Consider the following 19335-nt stretch of genomic DNA (forward strand, 5'->3'; position numbering starts at 1 on the left):
AGCCTACCAGAGAAAAGTCTGAATATCAATGCCCTCGAGATCAGGGCCATTCTAAAGGCACTTCATCACTTTGGGCCTCAGCTCTCAGGCAAGCACCTGCTCATCAAGACAGACAACGTGGCAACAAAGGCCCACATGAACAAGCAGGGTGGATCTCGCTCTTCCATCCTTCACAAGGAGGCCAAGCTAGTCCTCTCCTGGGCGGAGAACCATCTGGCCTCCATTGTGGTGGAACATATACAGGGAGCCCTGAATGTGCAAGCGGACTGGCTAAGCCACCAACATCTGGACAAGGCAGATTGGGAAGTGAATTCAGAAGTCTTAAATCAGTTAACACAAACTCTCTGTTCTCCTCTGGTGGACCTGTTTGCCTCATCACACAATCATCAACTCCTGAGGTTCTTCTCCCGCTACCAACAACACGACACGGAGAAGACAGACACGCTCTTGGCCCCATGGCCTCTGGGACTTCTTTACGCGTTCCCTCTGCTCCCCCTAATTCCAAGGGTATTCTTTCGCATTCACCTCCTCAAAGCCACAGTGCTACTGATTGCTCCAGACTGGCCAAGATGGCCATGGTATCCAGCCCTCTATGAAATGTCCTTTCAGAATCCCTGGAGGCTTCTGGTGAGGCAGGACCTGCTGCTCCAGGGACCGAGTTGCCATCCAGACCCAGGGTGGTACAAGTTGACCGCCTGGTCATTGAGAGACGAAGGTTATTATCGCTTGGGTATGATTCCAACATAAAGACGTCCTTCCACTCACCGCATTTATAATGTCACCCGGAAGGCATATGTCACCTAGTGCCGTAGCAAGTCGATAGACCCACTTAAACCAAAGGTGGGTAACATTTCTGCCCTTTCTCCAGGAGGGCTGATGACTGGACCTAAATGTCGCAGCCATGCGTAGACAGCTGGCGGTCATTGCCACGCTGGTCCCTCATGTTTTGGGATACCCTCTGCCAAAACACCCTCATATCAAGGCATTCCTGTGAGGAGTTGCAGCCACTTCCCCAGCAGTGGTTCATAGGTTTTCCACCTGGAAGCTTCATATCATTCTCTCAGCTCTCACGAGATCACCATCCAAACCTCTTTGTACAGTTGACCTCAAGTGGCTCAGGATGAAGGTCCTGTTCTTAACAGCTATAACTTCGGCATGCGGAGTTTCAGAATTAGGAGCCTTATCCATCAGGCCCAGCCTATGCATGTTCCACAAGGACAAAGTGGTCCGCAGACTGAACTCCCACTTTCACCTGGAACAGGAAATCGTGCTGCCATCCTTTTCTCCAGACCCTAGACTGGTGCGGGAAAGAGATTGGCACTCTTTAGACCTCAGAAGAACTCTGTGTATATATATTAGGCAAACACAAACCATCAGAATGGCAGATTCTTTATTTATCACACTCACGGCTCCCAACAGGGGAAAAGCCATGTCCAGAGCTTTCATCAGCTACAATGTCAAATGCTGCATAGCAGAGGCTCACAAATACAGCAGCTTGCTGGTTCCTCCAGGAATCATGGCTCACTCCGTTAGAAGTGCAGCCACCTCAGCCGCATTCTACCACCATGTATCATTGGAGGATATATGTCATGCGGCTACGTGGTCGTCCGTTTCAACGTTTGTGTGCCACTACAAAATCCATCTCCTTTCGTCTGCGGATGCTTCATTTGGAAGAAAAGTGCTGCAGAGTGTGGAGGGAAGTAACTAGACCCACCCGGGCATGGGATGGAGCTCTTGTAAGTCCCAATCTGAAGATGCCCCCCTACTCAGAGCGAGGATGAGCTTTGGACTACTTGCAGTGAAGGCTCCTGCTCTGCGGTATGGAAGGCATCTTCCCCTCCCAACAGTTACTCACAGCAACCAATTTTTTTAAAGTACTGATCTCAAACTCATCTACACAGGTTACACAGTATTTAGGAAGGACTAGGCAATGTCATGTTTCCCATTCGTTCCTTAACTCTTTCAACTAAGTTCTTGTTCTGACTTATAGTTCTCTAGATGTTGTATGTTTAGAAACTTCCATTATTGCACGTTTAGGGTCTTCTGATTGGACCCATGAAGTTCTCTGTTTTTTGCCTTCCTGTCTTTTATTAGTTATCACAGCTCGGCAACGTCTGGAGCTAAGGCAGAGGGAGGGGTCATTTTACTCAGGAGACAGGAAATGTTGAGTTTTTTGTTCCTGCCTCCCTGAGAAAGAGAAGGAAATAACCCAATAATGCCCTCCTCTGTACCTTAGAGCAGAAGGGGCCTTCACGGTAAGTAGTACAAGGCACGTTTTATTTGGAAATGTAGTTTATTGGAATACATGTTTCAAGACATGACAGCTCAACACTTTCCTTAAATAATTTACATCTGAAAGAAAAAAACAAAACACTGAAAACATAACTCATTTTTAAGAGTTGCATGTGTTGGCCTTTGATGTACTTCAGGAATGTTTACCTTTCAGCTACCCCAACAGGACTGGTATTGTTTCCATTCAGTATATTGTGCATAAATTTCATGAAACACTGCAGTTTTAGTTTTCCTCAGAAAAACTATAGGAGATAACATGTTACACAATGGAGATTTTGTATTACATACAATTAATTTTCTGTTCCACATCACTGATCAGTGCTACGAAATTATGGAAACATTTGTGAATAATGTGTGTTTTTTCATCCTTTTTGGGGGAAAATAGGGGGTGCTAGTATGTTATATGGAGAAATAGTTATCTTTATGATGGGTGATGCCTATCCACTCAGAATGCAATTGACTGTTAATTCCTTGGGGATGACACTTAAACTTGTGAAAGTCCCAGCCAGACTCAGTTTAGTAGCATTACACACATGTAATTGGTGACAAATATAAATGTTGTATGAATACCATTGGAAATTGTTAGCTGTCCCTTTCTCACACTCAGATTGCCCAGGTGGTATGGAAAGAATAGGAAAGAAAAAAGAGTGGCTTGGATCCTGTTATCTGCCAGCAGAAAGCACTGATGGTCCAGTAGCTTTCCTGTCCTCCTCTTCCTGGGAGGCCTTTCTGGCCCTGGGAAAGTTTATTCCCAGGATTGAAGGACTCATGTGCATTAAAGTTGTGCTGGATGGATAGCTGTATTGGGAAGCGGGGAGGAAATGAGATTGCCTATTCTGCTTCTTGTGTGAGTGGAACTTGGCCTATGGAAAATAAAGGAGTTGTTTTGTCCCTTCCCCCTCCCTTCTGCAGCTGCCTGACCCCTCCAAGGGGAGGGAAAAGTGAAGAAGACCCTGCAATCCTCAGGGTTTGCAAAAAGCTGCACCCCCTTCCACTATAGATTTCTGATTCATCTCCCAAGCTGTTTCTGGGGTTTCTCTTTCCCACAGAAGCAATATTGTGGGGGGATTTTGGATTGCAGTTGGAGGGGTGAATCTGAGAAGCCCTGGTCTGCATATGGAAATCATTACCATTTTGGGGATCCAATCCATATATTGCTCTGTTGCTTGCCACCGGGAGATTATTTGCCTTAGGCTAAGTCCTTTTTCTTCTGCCCTATGGAGGCCTTTTCTTCCTCTCTATTAATCTTGCTTATTGTTATGCATAATGTATGCATAGTGAGCTGGGTTGCTAGGTATCCCAACAGTGGAAGGTAACTTGGTTTGCCATTCTGTGGGCTTGTGAATTGCTACACATTCATCCTGGTTGCAACATGAACCCCTTCATACATATACTTATGACTGGGTTGGGGAGTTTCCACACCAAAGGCTTTTAGTAAAAGTAGCAAAAGTGGCAGAAACAAAAACCTACACAACATGTTGTCACAATTAACATACTGTACAATAGTAATTCATTCTAGTAGATCATTTGACTTCCTTTATTGTCACTCGTTAAGCAATTGGCTTCTTCCCAATCCAGCATGGTAGGCTCTGCAGTGGAGACCACATCTTGAAAATCGGTGATACAGACTTGGCTGGAATGAGCAGTGAGCAAGTAGCACAAGTCCTGAGACAGTGTGGGAACAGAGTGAAGTTGGTTATAGCCAGAGGTCCAGTAGAGGAGCCAGTGCCACCAGCAGTCCCTCCAGGCACCCCAGTACAAACTTGCATGCCAGATAACCAGGTAAGAACAGACAAGATACATTTAAGGAAATTCTCTGGAAACTCAGAATCCAGTGGTGGTTCATTGTTATGTGGGTGGCCGTATTCGTACGTAGACCTTAAACATGTAAAAGGAGGGTAATTTACCATCATACAATTTAAAAATCTTTTCCAGTAGTCAGTAGGAAGTCTGTGCACCAGCGACTTTGGGAGCCAGACAAAGAAATATGCAAATAATTTCTAACCCACTAACCTCAATGTGCTACTTGAATGGTGCTTTAACAGAAGCTGAGCAATCAGTGTATTGCAACACCTCCCACATACTCTGTGGCAGCTCTTTAGCTCCAGATGGATTATTAAAACTGTTTCTCCAATATGCATTTCTTCTCCTGCTTCCCATATTCACCTCAACCTCCGCGGAATCCATCAGGCAGCTGCTCTCAGTGCCAGCCGGCACACAGCTGCAGCTCTTCACCTAGGTCAGCTGCCACAACCTCAGCTGCTGCTAGCCATGTGCCAACTAGCCAGCTGCCATCTTCATTGGATGCAGTACTCTTCATTTCTGTTTTTCTGTGCTGGCTATCTTCCTTTACTCCCTGAAAAATGCCCCTTATTTACCAAAGCCCTCTACCTTCTGCCTGCTCCTGAGTCACAAATGACTCCTTAACATTCTGAAAAGACACCAAGGGCAAATGTGGCTAATAATATAGGAAATGAAAGAGGATTTGGGGTTGGCTGTGTGTGTGTTTATACAAAGAAATACAATTGAGTAGAATAACGCCGATATTCCTGCATTTGTTTAAGAACATATCCACCCCCATCAATTCTAACAACAGCCTCAGTGTTCTCTGTAGTTTATGTGACAGCTGTTTGGTAAGACACTTCAGTTAACTTGATTTTATTTGGTGGAAAGAGGTGCTCTGCAGTTGAACTGTAATAAGTAAAGGAGGTAAAGAAAGAATACATGACAAAAGTTTTTGCCGGTGGCATAATTTATTTCTGTGGCTTTATTAATTTTTATTTTAAATTTCTTTTTTTGTCCTTCCTGATTTCAGGCATAATTCTCCATACATATCAAATGCATTGTTTTGGGGAAACTAGCTTGCAAATAAGCACTCTTTCCTTAAATTTCACATTGATTTTATACCAATTGCTTTTCCAAGGCAACCTAGTATCTTTTCCTATTTGATTTTCATGAAGTAGTTGTAATAATCAAACTGCTGTTAGTTCCTGGGTCATTTTTAATTTGACATTTTAGTTTGCCAGGATTTTGCCCGTCTTCAGGATTTAGTCTTTAGCTCAACATCTGTCAGCAATGCTAATTTTATGACCTTAAGCAGATAATGAGAGGGAGGGCATCTTGGCTATCTTCTGGGCATGGAGTATGGGTCACTGGGTGTGTGTGGGGGAGGTAGTTGTGAATTTCCTACATTGTGCAGGGGGTTGGACTAGATGACCCTGGTGGTCCGTTCCAACTCTGTGATTCTAATACTGTCACTAATGTGCAAGGTGCCTAGGTATGACACTTAAATAATGGCTCACCATTTAAGAATAACTTCTTAAAGCAAACTATGTAAAGGTTTGGGGAGAAATTGAAAAAGATTTGAATCGTTGGATAAAGATGAATAATTCATGGTTGGGCAGAGTATCAATAATGAAAATGAACGTTTTACCAAGACTGAACTTTTTGTTCAAAAATATAAATTGGTTAGCATACCTCCAGCTGAGGTCAAGACTGAAAGAAGATTGCTTAAAAACTGGAGCTCTGAGAGAGCAGACAGTTTGAAAGAACAATAACGAAACACAGTGACCATTTATTAGGAAGAATTTACAAACTGCTAATAAAATATGACTCAGAAATGGAACAAGTAAAAACAAATATGATTAAATGGATGCAGAACCTTGGCGAGATAGTTCCGATAAAAACAGGAGAAATTATTCACCTCGGATTTAAAGTTCACTGTTAGCCAAGAAGTGAGAGAAAACTGGTATAAAATGTTTTACAGATGGCATTTGACTCCCAACATGTTACAGAAGATCAACAACCCAAGGGATAAAAAAGGAGAATGTTGGAAATGCTAAGTATCTGACGGCTCCTACTTCCATGTCTGGTGGACCTGTCCAAAAATACAACAATACTGGAATAAGATCCACAAAGAGCTCCAGGGCATATTTCATGAAGACTTTAATATCGATCTGAAATGTTTCCTGCTTAGTATAATGCCACTTGACCTATCCTCACTATTTAAAGATATATTCAAATGTGCCACAATGGCGGCGAGAGTTGTGCTTGCAAGAATATGAAAACAAACAAGCACGCCAGATATAGACGAATGGAAAGATAAGATGTTAGAATATGCAAATATGGCAAAAATGAGTTTTATGATGAATAAAACAGGATGAAACTATGGACCAGTTCAATGAAAAATGGCAACCATTTCATAGATATATGTCAGTAGTGAGTTAAAAACAGTACAAATAATAAGTAGCTATTATGACTATAAGCTTGTTACAGAATACTTTTTAATTACTGAATCCGGTATCCAATCATAGTTAAAAATGATTAGTTACGTTTTTAAAAGGTTAGTACAATACTAAAAACAGTATGTTTAGGTACTTTCTAAATGTATAACCAATCTATATATCCATTATTGTATCAACCAAAGGCTTTGTTTGAGTAATAATTGATTGTAGATGGGACCCCCCCTCCCTTCCTTTTTACCTTTTGTATCCTATACCTGAAAAATAATAAAACTCTATAAAAAAAATAATCACTAAGGAAATAAGAAATAAAGGAAGGTGGCATTTTGGTTCAAATCAGAGACTTTAAAATCTGTGCTTCTAATGGGGAAACTTGCCAAATAAATTGGAACATTTTGCATCCTCAGGATAGTTTTTTGAAGTGTTCTCATAAGTCCATACTTGCGGTTCTAAGGGCAGGGGCAGCACCGTAGCGGAAACAGGAGAGGAAATGAATACAGTGGCACAATGAAATGGGTTAACAAAGGCCACAGCTTTATCAATTACAGCAGATAGAGCATTGGTGAAGCATAGGGCATGGATCCATGCATCGGGCAACCACCCTGTTGGTTAATGAACAAATCCAGGCATTGGGCAACCACCCTGTTGGCTGATAGACATCACCAACCTGAGTGTTGGGAGCAAACCGGAGTGGCGAACCAGTGGTTCCACTAGGGCGCAGACCTGTAAGTGGTACTTTTGCCACACGGGAGTGGAGTCAACAACAGCCCCCCGAACTGGGCATCTGCAGTACGACTCGACCCCAAGACCCCTTATGTGGGTCCCCAAACGGGGAAGGCAGGCACGCCGGTGCAGCCTCTCCCTAAATGGAACCTGCCCAATGCCAAAACCGACAAAGAGCAGGACAACCACCCAGTTCCCTCCAAAGCTCCTACTGCTGCAATCAGCAAAGAAGAGAGTCCTGCATTCGATGAAGCAACAGGTCCTGATCCCACAGGACAAATGAACGTCATCTGGCTGGTATAATGCAGCTTGCCAGAAAGAATTGTCCAGGTAACCGATCACCAAACCGCTGATCAATTTTACAAAAAGGCCTACAGCCTTGCACACCTTTCTCCAGATGAAGTCAACTGTTGCTGGAGCATCAGTGTTTCGGCAAAGTTGCCACTCAAGAGCTGAAATCAAATCAGTCAGGTGCCTGGCAGCCTGGGGTGTAACTCCCAAAGGGCAGCCACCATAGCCAGTAAAAGGTCAATCCCCTTACAACCAGGCAGGTCATTCTCCTGGGTTGAATTATGAGGGTATCGGGGGGGGGGGTAATGTGTGACATTGTACATGACAGTAGGCTTGAAGGAATCCCAGAGTATGCCATGGCAACTGATCCAACTAATTTGTACCTGGCGATCTGGGCCCAAAGAAACACCGTAACTGTAGCATAGCAGCTAGCCCAATGGACTATGCTAGGTCCGACAATCCAAACCGATCTCAAAGAACTTGAGAAGAAAACAAAAGGAGCATGGCAGCTTGTGCATTCAGGTGCTCTTTCAAGTGGATATAAGCCTTGTTTGCAGAGGCCCCCAGCAACTGATCACTGGGTGACAAACTTCTCCCTGCCACCAAGGTGGCAGCCCCAATCCTGAATGAATGGGCCCCAAACTCTTTAGAAGAAAAAGGGGAGTCCTCCCAGCCCTGAATGGCAGGCTGCACAACAAGGGGCAGAGTAGCCATGCACCTTACTGTAGCCACAAGGCGCAATGCCATGGTCCTGGCCGAAAGGCTCTGTTCCCTCAAAGAAGCGGGGTACTGGAGGACCGTGTCCTGAGATCCTGGCCAGGAAGTGCTGTGGCAAATGCCATCACCTTCCCAACGTCCTGTAAGTACAAGTGCAGTGCTGATGGATCAATTGAGTTAAATACGCTGCAAAATCAGCTGTTGCCAAGGGCACACAGGTCCTCTGGGAAGAGGTCCGGGGGCTGGTTCACTTTTGGGTGTCAGTGTTCAAAACCTCACGTCCTGAAAGCGAGGCAACAAGTCCGCAATGTTATCGAGACCTGGAATATACATAGCTGAAAACGAGGTGTTATAGGGTCAGGCATGAAAGGACAAACCTGTGCACAAGGCGCATGAACAGCTCAGAGCATGGGGACTGCCGGTTAGTGATTCGGACCACGGCCTGGATACCACACCAAAAAAAGACCTTCGGGTCAGAGAGGGCGTCCCCGCATATGGTAACTGCAACCCAGCTTGGAAACATTTTGAGAAACGTAAGTTCCTGCAGCATCCCTGACTGCACCCGTGCCACAGGTCACCCTTGAGAACACATTTATGTCCAGAGACATAAACCCCTAATTGATGCTTCCCCCGCCGCATCAGAATGAACCTACAAGGAAGAACTGAGATCTTGGAGTTACTGCCATGATGAAATGCCATTGAAATTGGCCAAGATTGACTGCTCAAACCTGTAAATCCATTTTTATGCCTTTTGTGATTCTAACATGGTGATGGGGAGACCTGGCTCTGGCTATGGACTTGGCAAGCAGAGTGCAGATGCCTGGCCTGGCCGAACCATTCTTACATGCAAAGTTGAGGTGTCCTAAGAGGACCTGTATCTCCCCGAGTGTGCACTTTTCTTGGCTAAGACCAAGGTAATGAGGGCCTGAAGGGTGGCCAGTTTTCTATGGTAACTTGAGGTGCCTGAAACGGAATTGAGTAAACTAGGCGCATGCTGGGGCCCAAGTTATTCCAGGAGCAAGAGATACCCTTCACTCGCCCACCAAGACCTGGAAGGCCAAGAGGAAAGATTCGCATGCCACGATATCCGCAGGGCCCCAAATACAAAATCATCCAGGTAACGTGGTGGGAGTGGGTGCACACTTTAAAGGCCCACTCCAATAAGGTGCTAACAGCCTCAAAGTCAGCACAAGAAACAGAGCAGCCCATCGGCATAGCCTTGTCCACATACCATAGGCCATCAAGCTTGAAAACCCAGCAAGTAATGGTCAACCAGGTTCACTGGCAGTAGCCGGAATGCTGACTTGGCTCCCCACTCCACATGACCTCATCATGATTCTGCATGAACAAGTGGTGGCCACCGTACAGTGAAAAGTCTTGAGGTATGGCATCATTGATAGAAGAGCCCCGAGGGTAGGACAAGTGAGGTATTAGTCTGTACTCTCCAGGGATCTTTTTTGGAGCCCCCTATAGGTGACACCCTAAGGTTAGGAAAGGGAGGGGTCTGAAAAAGGGGGGTTTGGCAGCCCCCAGGTGGTGCATTCTTTAGCTTCCTTGTCTGCAACCTCAGGCAGCTTGTGGGCTGATTGCAACTTGGTAGAAATGAAAAAGGTGGGGGGAGGGCCAGGGAAAACAAACCTAAAAACCCCAAGGAAAACCAAGGGGAATGTGGCGGCTGAGCCAGAAACAGAGAAGTTTCAGACGAATGCACAACGTAAGACCAAGGGAGATTGGAGGCAGGTTATTCACAAGAGCCAGTGTTGGAAGCTGAGGCGTAGCCTGGTCCCCTACCATCCCACTGTTATTAGGAAGGGGGTCACCCTGAAGGGCAGCTGGCCAGAATGAGTGTGGGGGCAGGATGGCCTGAGCTGGAGGCTGAAACAGTTATCACAATTGTGCTCATATTGGCACCATGGTGCTGGCACTTCTTGTGATTATATTCCCAGCACAACTTGCAATTTGCTTCCTCTCTCAACGCGTTCCTGACCTGCCTGCCAAGTGGGACCATGTGTGCTTGCTGAGCAATGCACACTTCTGAAAAGCCTCTAGAGAAGTTTGCATTGTCTACCTACCATCTATTTAATTTCCATTCCACTCTGTAGGGTAGCCAGCTGCCTGGAAAAAAATTATCCTGTCTGTTTAATGGAGGGCTAATGTGTAGAAATGGGCAGTTGAACTTTTCATAGCATGAAGGTAAATAATATTATCTAGGAAATAAGGCTGTAAAATGCCCTGACCTGGATAGCCCAGGCTCAGGAGCAAGGCAGGGTGGCCCCAGTCCGCACCCAGATGGAGCCCACATGGAAACACCAGGATCATCAGGGAGTGCCAGGCAATGGCAAACCACACCCAAATGACCCCCTCCCCGAAATCCCACAGGGTCACCCTGTGAGAGAAAAACCAGGCTGTTTTTAACTCAACCCTGCCTCAACTTATATATACTTATAAAGAGTGACTGGATCAAGAGGAAGGCCATGTGGCTGGGAGTTTGCAAGCAATCGGAGCGTTGCTGCAGGAGGCGAGGTGGATTGGGCAGGGGCATGGGCCGCAGTTTTAATCCTACATGCAAGCAGAACCACAGGACTTAATCCCCCTCACACACTTTTTTCCAGCCTTCATGTCTTCCTCAATCCTCCATTTGGGTTTTTTGTTTTTGTTCTTTATTTATTTTGTGATTTATTTATTCCTATGTTCTATGGCTTGATTGTCTCCCTTGCAGTTAATAGCACACAAGTTGTCATTTCTCCCCCCCCCCCACCACTTTTTTTTAATCTACTCTATTTTATCATCTCCGATTTATCTCCTCTTTGGTTTTGTTTTGGGTGCCAGATCGGCTCACTTGCAGTTAAGAGCACACAAGTTGTGATTGGGGCTAGCCCCCACACCCCAGCCTTCTTATTTCACTCAATCCCTCCATCCTTTGTTTGGACTTTGGTTTTGTTTTGCTGTTTGATCATTTCATTTGCAGTTAATACCACACAAGTTGTTGATGGGGACTGACACCCCCCCCCCCCCAGCCTTCTGCATGACTAGATGTTGTTGATGATCCTGTTCTGCCTATGTTTTTCAAGAGGTTGCAAGTTTTTTTACGGTAAATGGTTAACAATTACTGATGACTCATGGGTTTTGAATATTGTGCATTTTGTTTATTTGATCCACTCTCCTCCCTCTTGTGGATCAGACGGCTCCACAAGAGTTATTATGTGAGGTGGAGGAACTGGTCTCTAAGGGTGCTGTCCAGGTTGTCCCACCCACTGGTCAACTCTACAATTTTTACTCCAGATATTTTCTGGTTGATAAAAAAGATAGTGGTAAACGCCCAATTTTGGACCTTAGAGCACTAAATTGACACATCCACATGAGGAAGTTTAGGATGCTCTTGCTACAGGAGGTGCTCCCTTTACTATCACATTGCATGTGGTTTGCAGTCCTAAATCTTAAGGATGCTTACTTTCATGTATCCATCCATCCTTCCTGTAGTAAATTTCTCAGGTTCCAGTGTGATGGGAAGATTGATTAATTTAATGTTTTGCCTTTCGGCTTGGCTACAGCTCCCCGTGTCTTCACCAAGGTGGTAGCAGAAGTAGTTGAGTATCTAGCTACCAAGGGATGCACTATTTTTCCCTACCTCGATGACTGGCTACTTGTAGGGGAATCCGGTGAGGATTTGTCGGTTTCCATTGACCTGGTCCTGAACACACTGTCATCTTTGGGTCTGGTAATTAACCGCAAGAAGTCTAGGTTGACTCCAGTGAGAAGGATAGACTTTATTGGCGCAGTCTTTGATGCGGACACTGTTTCGGCCTTACTAAATAACACTTTCCCCCAGTTATGGCCCCAGCTCCCCCATGGAGTCTTAAATTCGTTCTTTCTCAGTTGATGCTTAAGCCCTTCGAGCCTATGGCTTCATGCTACCTTGCCCTCTTATCCTACAAGACCACCTTTTTAGTAGCGATCACTTCGGCCCTCAGAGTGAGTGACCTGAGAGCACTCAGATTCGACCCTCCTTTCACCAAATTTTATTATAACAGAGTGGTCCTGAGGCCTAGCCTGGAGTTCTTACCTGTGGTCTCTAAATTCCATCTATCACAAGATATAGTTCTCCTTACCTTTTCCCCCGAGCCCCAGTCCTCGTCCAGAAGGCAGCTACACTCACTGGATGTACGTAAGGCTTTATTGTTTTATCTGAACAGAGTTGAAGAGTTTAGACGAGATAATAACTTGTTTATTTGTTGTAGTGGTGTTAATAAGGGGAAGGCAGTCTCCACCCAGTCTTTATCTAGGTGGGTGACATCTGCGATAAGGTTGACGTATGAGGGGGCAGGAGTCCAGTGTCCCATCCAGGTCCATGCCCACTCTACAAGGGCACAAGCTTGTAGCTTTCTGGTCTTGAACAATTTCAGTTTCCTCATTGTCAACCTTAATTCTCCTTTAGTCATTACTGTTGTCTTCTTGATGTTCAGCTTTAGTCCTTCTTTGGTACTTTCTCCTTTAACTTTCAGCAGTAGTTGTTTCAAGTCTTCGCTATTTTCTGCCAGTAATGTAGTATCATCGGCATATCTCAAATTGTTAATGTTGCTCCCCCCCAATTTTCACTCCACCTTCATCTAAATCTAATCCAGTTTTTCTAATGATATGTTCCGCAGCATTCTGGTGAGGAATGTTATCTATGCAATTTGTCTGCTTGGATGAGATGTATAACTACTATTGTCAATTCATGTAAAGACTGGCTTTAGAGAACATAACAACAGTTAAAACTTTATATATTTTATTCTTTTTTTTTTCTAAGAGCGAAGAAGAGACAAATGTTGGAAATGACACAGATGGAACCACATTTGATGTGGAGCTTACAAAAAACATCCAAGGATTAGGGATAACTATTGCTGGCTACATTGGAGACAAAATCTCAGGTAATATTAATAGTAGATCGCAAATATAACGCTGATTTTCCCATCCTTATACCCTCCTAGTTTTCTACATTGGCTGTTTAGCTAAGTCAGTGGGCTTGGAACTGTGTCTCTTTGTTCAAGATTGCACCATGAGTTTTTGAAGTGATGTTCTAACAGTGCAATTCTAAGCAGAGTTACACCCTTCTAAGTTGATTGAAATCAGTGGACCAATGGTGTAACTCTGGATATGATTGCACTGTAAATCTTTAAAAGTACAGAAGGATTTATGTGGAGTCAGATTTTTTGGGGGAAAAAAGGTTTTTTTTAACTGATGGTTGTGCAGATTGGAATAGCTTGATGCATTGTTCATTTACTTTGTAAAAAACAAAGGGTTCTGCAAAAATCCCTGCTTCTTTTGAATGTTCACATTACCTCTTAGTAACTAGAAGCCTTGGGGTGACCTCCTCACTCATAGTATTTGTAGCATGTAGAAGTTGTCCAGGCACTAGAACTGTAATGTATGAGTGAGACTAACATATTTTGAAGGATGCGTACATTATCATAATAAATGTACATAAGCCAAGGAGCCTATGGTTGGAGTTTCCTGCCTGCAAATGTTTAAAAGTATATATTTGCCCCCAATATTAAGACTTTAGATGAAAGTGGCTTCAGTGAACCTGCACTGGCTGACATTATAGTACTTTAGGTTAAATGCTCTGATGAGAATATATCACACAGTTGTGGGAACCAAAGTTGTGATAGACTGTTGAGTGGTGGTTTACAGACACAGGGCAATTGGAGGGTTATGCTGATATAGTAGTGGCTCAAATGTAGTATTCATTACTTGACCTTTAATTCCAAATCACAGAACCTTCTGGCATTTTTGTAAAGAGTATCACAAAAGGCAGCGCAGTTGAACATGATGGTAGAATCCATATTGGAGATCAAATTATAGCGGTACGTAATCATGTCTATATTGCTTACTCTTGCAAATGCATGGTTGTAGAAAAGTATTTTAAGAGATTTTTTAATATAACTAGACATTACCTATTTTGATGGACTGTGTACCCTATCGTATACATTTACTAGCTGGAAAATAGAATTATGCCTTCACTAGTCTTCAAAATTGTTTGCTCAATAAAAGGTTAAGTGCAGCTGTGGTATTTAACACTGCAATCCTAAACTGTGCCTGTCTGACTAAATTCTTTTCTTCAATTGACTTAAGAGGGTATAACTTTCCTTTGGATTCCACTGTTATACATGTGTAGTACCTACATTGCTAGATACTGTTTGTTACAAGCATAGCTGTCTTTCTTGTGCTTTCTACTGCTAATATGCTTTTTGGAAACTAATGCAGATGTTAATATTAATTGTACTCCTATATAGTCAGAAATGTAATTGCTCTGTTTGCCCTCTACAGTTTTTCCTGTAGATCATTATTTTATTGTTACAGTAGCCACTGATAACTAGGGTTGACAGCTCTAGCTTTGGAAATACCTGCAGATTTTGGGGTTGGAGCCTGGGGAAAGTGGGGTTTGTGGATGGGAGGGACCTCAGCAGGGTACAATGCCATAGAGGCCACCCCTCAAAGTGCCGTTTTCTCCTGGGGAACTGATCTTTGTTGTCTGTAGAGATCATAGAAACATAGAGTTGGAAGGGACCACCAGGGTCATCTAGTCCAACCCCCTGCACAATGCAGGAAATTCACAACTGCCTCCCCCCCACACTCCCAGTGACCATGCCCAGTAGATGGCCAAGGTATCCTTCTCATGATCTGCCTAAGGTCATAGCATCAGAATTGCTGACAGATGGCCATCTAACTTCTTCTTAAAAACCTCCAGGGAAGAAAAGCTTACCACCTCCCGAGGAAGCCTGTTCCACTGAGGAACCGCTCTGACTGTTGGAAAATTCTTCCTAATGTCTAGCCGGAAACTCTTTTGATTTAATTTCAAGCCGTTGGTTCTGGTCCGACCTTCTGGAGCAACAGAAAACAACTCAGCACCATCTTCTATATGACAGCCCTTCAAGTACTTGAAGATTGTTATATTCCCTCTCAGTCTTCTCTTCTACACCCAGCTCCTTCAACCTTTCCTCATAGAACTTGGTCTCCAGACCCCTTACCATCTTTGTTGCCCTCCTCTGCACCCATTCCAGCTTGTCTACATCTTTCTTAAATTGCGGTGCCCAAAGCTGAACACAATACTCCAGGTGAGGTCGAACCAGAGCAGAGAAAAGCAATACCATCACTTTGCGTGATCTGGACACTATACTTCTGTTGATACGGCCCAAGATTGCATTTGCCTTTTTAGCTACTGCATCACACTGCTGACTCATGTTCAGTGTTTGGGCTACTAAAACCCCAAGATCCTTTTCGCACACACTGCTGCTAAGACAAATCTCCCCCATCCTATAATTAGGCATTTGATTTTTCCTACCTAAATGCAGGACTTTACATTTATTTTTGTTGAAGTGCATTTTATTAGATTTAGCTAATACAACTATTATTATTTCTCCAGCCTGTTAAGATCATTCTTTATCCTGGCTCTGTCTTCTACCGTATTTGTTACCCCTCCCAATTTAGTATCATCTGCAAATTTTATAAGCATCCCCTCTATTCCTTCATACAAATCATTTATAAAAATGTTGACCACACAGGGCCCAGGACTGATCCCTGAGGCACTCCACTAGTCACTTCTCTCCAAGTGGATGAGGAACCATTAACAAGCATTCTTTGGGGGCGATCTGTCAACCAGTTACAGATCCACCTAACAGAAATAGGATCTAAACCACATTTTCCAAATTTGTCAACAAGAATATTATGGGGAACCTTATCAAAAGCCTTACTGAAATCAAGATAAACTATGTCTACAGCATTCCCCTGATCCAACAAGGTAGTAACTTTTTCAAAAAAGGAGATAAGATTAGTCTGACATGACTTGTTCTTGAGCAACCTGTGCTGGGTCTTAGTGATCAGATCCATCCTTCCTAAATGCTCAAGGACTGATTGTTTGATGATTTGTTCAAAAGCTTTTCCTGATAGAGAAGTCAAGGTGATGGGTCGGTAGTTACCTGGATCCTTCCCTCATAATATGTTCTGTTTATGCCATGTTGAGCAGCATTTCACTCGCAAGAAAAGACTGAGGAAAAGTAGGAATTGAGGAGTTCTGCCCTCTCTTCATCTCCTGTTACAATTTCACTTTCTGGTCCCCGCAATGGGCTTATCTTGTTCGTGTTCTTATTCCTACTCTGTACATAGGAAAATAACCCTTTTTAAATTGTGTTTACCATCTCTCGCTAGCCTAAGCTCATACTGAGCTTTAGCTTTCCTAACACTCTCCCTACAAGCACTAGTTATTTGTTTATATTCCACAGACCTTGCATGTTACAGCCTCAGCTCCCTCACTAGCCACACTGCTTTGATCCATTGCTGAAGTTGTTCAGTGACTTTCCTGCACTTCCCTGATAGTTCCCCTGACAAACTGCCTCTCAAGACTCCCTGCTTCAGAAGCAAAAACACCCAACAGATATAAAATGTAGAAACTTGTCAACTGCTATAGGGCCCCCAGGCCGAACCCCCAGGCTAAGAGCCACAGTTGTAATAGTGGGAGATCTCCAGGCCCCACCTGAAAATTTGCATCCCTACTGATAACATGACCATGTCAGACTGCTATTAGCACATGGTCAGCTATACCACGATATTATTTATCCAACAATAGAAACTGAACTGTGGACTGATAAGGTTATGATGGGAAATATGTATGTAAACTCAGCCTTGTGAGTTATAAATACTGAAAGCAGAATAAATCAGAATGTGGTTTTTAGCGGGAGATACGTATATAATATTTCAGAGATGTGACAGTAGAGCAATGGATTTTAAAAAAACAGGTAGCTGGAGATCAGAACAAGAATATTTTGCAGATGGCTCAAACGGGGTTTGGCTCATTTTGAATGACACAGTTGTATATTATTTTCCCCTTCTTCTAGTAGGCTGTGGGAAATTATCATATGTTTAATCCTTCAGGTGGATGGAACAAATCTTCAGGGTTTTACTAACCAGCAAGCTGTGGAAGTTCTGCGGCACACTGGCCAAACAGTCCGGCTCACATTGATTAGAAGAGGCCTTAAGCAGGAAAATCACATCCCGCCCCATGAGGACTTCAGTGCTGCTGCTGAAAAGGATTTAATTTTCCAAACTATGGATATTGGCAAAGGAAAAGGTAATTAAGATTGGCTTTGCTTTGAGTGAGCTGGATTTTATTTTCTCTTCTGCAGCATGTAAAACTGGGGGTGGGAACCAGACCCTTCCAGACCCGTACTTTTTAAATTTAAGCTTTGAAATTAATACAGTATTTCTATAAAGTTTTTTTTTTAATTTCCCCGGATTCTTAGAGCCAAAGAAAGTGTCAAGAGGGAGCTCATAGTTTTGTAGAGGAGGCAAAGAGTTCTAGCTGGAGGATCAGAGAGCTGGAGATCCTTCTTTCGTTCACAGTGCAAACACAGTCTTTTAGGTAGGGACATAGCTTAGTAGGGGAACACATTTTTTACAAGCAGATCTCAGACACATTTTTTGCAAGCAGAAGATCTCAGACTCATTTCCTAGAATCTCTGTTTTAAAATGGATCTCAAGTAACAGGTTTGAAAGATGCATTTGTCTGAGACCTTCAGAGCTGCTGCTACTCATTAGGCTATATGGACCAAGAGGCTGATGTTATTATTTTTTTAAAAAAACAATTCTATTATTTTCCATAATATCATATTCAGGCATTTCAACAATTGATAACAATCATCAACAACGAGAAAAAGAGAAAATATAATATTGTTGAAAATACATTTTATCTTTAAATAAAAATTGAAACGTCCCCTTCACCCCCCTCCATCTTATTATAAATTTATGTACTCTTTTTTATAAAAATTCTAATCCTAATAGTATTTTATGTAATTAAGTATAGATTCTTGTTTACTATTGATTAAATTGTAATTAGGTACAATTTAAAAACATAGATTTTATTATTTCAGATTAACCATAGTATAGTAATTATAACAATTAATTATTAGGTATTATTTATAATAGTAAAAAATGGATTAGATCAATGAATAACCTTTGAGCGTCCCCATTTGAAACTCATTTTCACAGTAAACCCTCCACGCCTCCCATTCACCCATAAATTGTACATTGTCTTTTTGGTTTATCAATTCAGTAAGTTTTGCCATTTCCATCAATTCTAACATCTTTTGTATCCAGTCTTTTTTGTCTGGTATTTCCATTGTCTTCCATTTAGCTGCATATATTAATCTTGCAGCAGTGGTGGCATAAAAGAGGCTGATGTTATAAGCCAGCTTCACATGTTCATGTTTAAGCACTTTTACACTATTTCACTACTAACAAGTGCATTGCTCACTTAGCAAGACCAGGTTTCTGTAGTAGTGACGTTGAGACTGGAATATATAATGTGCTGTGAGAATTTAGGCTTTAATCAAAATATCAAGCTGGAGCCTTGTATGGCTTTTTGATGTCACCACAAGTAAACTTTTACATGTCGTTTTCTTGCCAGTCCAGTGCCTAATTGAGTGAGGGGGCTCCTGAGCCCATGACTTCTACCCCTGCCTGGACGCACTTGTGTAACCCACAGAATGCGTACGCTAAGAAACAACACAGTGACTCAACGTTGGGTGGAATGGCCACAAATTTATTGATTGTAGCAGCAAGGCATTGGCATGGCATGGGGACGTTATCCTTCCCATCGACCTTCCCATCTGCAGGCTGGTGTGCTTCTCCCAGCCTGAGTGCTGGGCCAATTAGAGATGGCAGTATCTGAGACACACGAGGACGGATGCCAGCTGTGTGGTCCCCTGCCACTTGGTAGGAGCCCATCCTGACAGCCCACAGCAAGGCCTGCCCCCCCGACAGCCCTTGAGCTGGACTTGTCCCTGGCAGCCCCCAGCTTGGCATGTCCTCTTCAGGCCTCCCCCAAAATCTTTTAATGGGATCCTTCACATGGGGAAAAGGGGCACGTAGGCCGGCTTTCCCCCCCAAACTGGATCCTGTCCCGATGCCAACCGCCACAAGAGCCGGACGGGACCTCCCCCAGGCCCCGGCCGACTCCCGCCAACGCCTAGCACTGCAACCAAGTCTGTAGGCCATGGCGGATGTTGTGCAGCCAAATGTCTGTCCCCCAAGAAGA

General features: G+C 43.5%; 1 protein-coding gene across 1 annotated transcript in view; it reads left to right on the forward strand.

Annotated features, from left to right (window-relative positions):
* Positions 1–19335, forward strand: part of LOC130492892 (multiple PDZ domain protein-like) — a 202872-nt gene that overhangs the window by 31551 nt on the left and 151986 nt on the right. The window contains exons 7-11 of the mRNA XM_056866653.1: positions 3871–4074; positions 8330–8333; positions 13061–13174; positions 14022–14110; positions 17175–17370. Of these exons, the coding sequence (XP_056722631.1) occupies positions 3871–4074; positions 8330–8333; positions 13061–13174; positions 14022–14110; positions 17175–17370 (607 nt within the window). The remainder of the gene's footprint in view (positions 1–3870; positions 4075–8329; positions 8334–13060; positions 13175–14021; positions 14111–17174; positions 17371–19335) is intronic.

Source organism: Euleptes europaea, unplaced genomic scaffold (genome assembly GCF_029931775.1).
Source record: "Euleptes europaea isolate rEulEur1 unplaced genomic scaffold, rEulEur1.hap1 H_1, whole genome shotgun sequence".
Lineage (NCBI taxonomy): Eukaryota > Metazoa > Chordata > Lepidosauria > Squamata > Sphaerodactylidae > Euleptes > Euleptes europaea.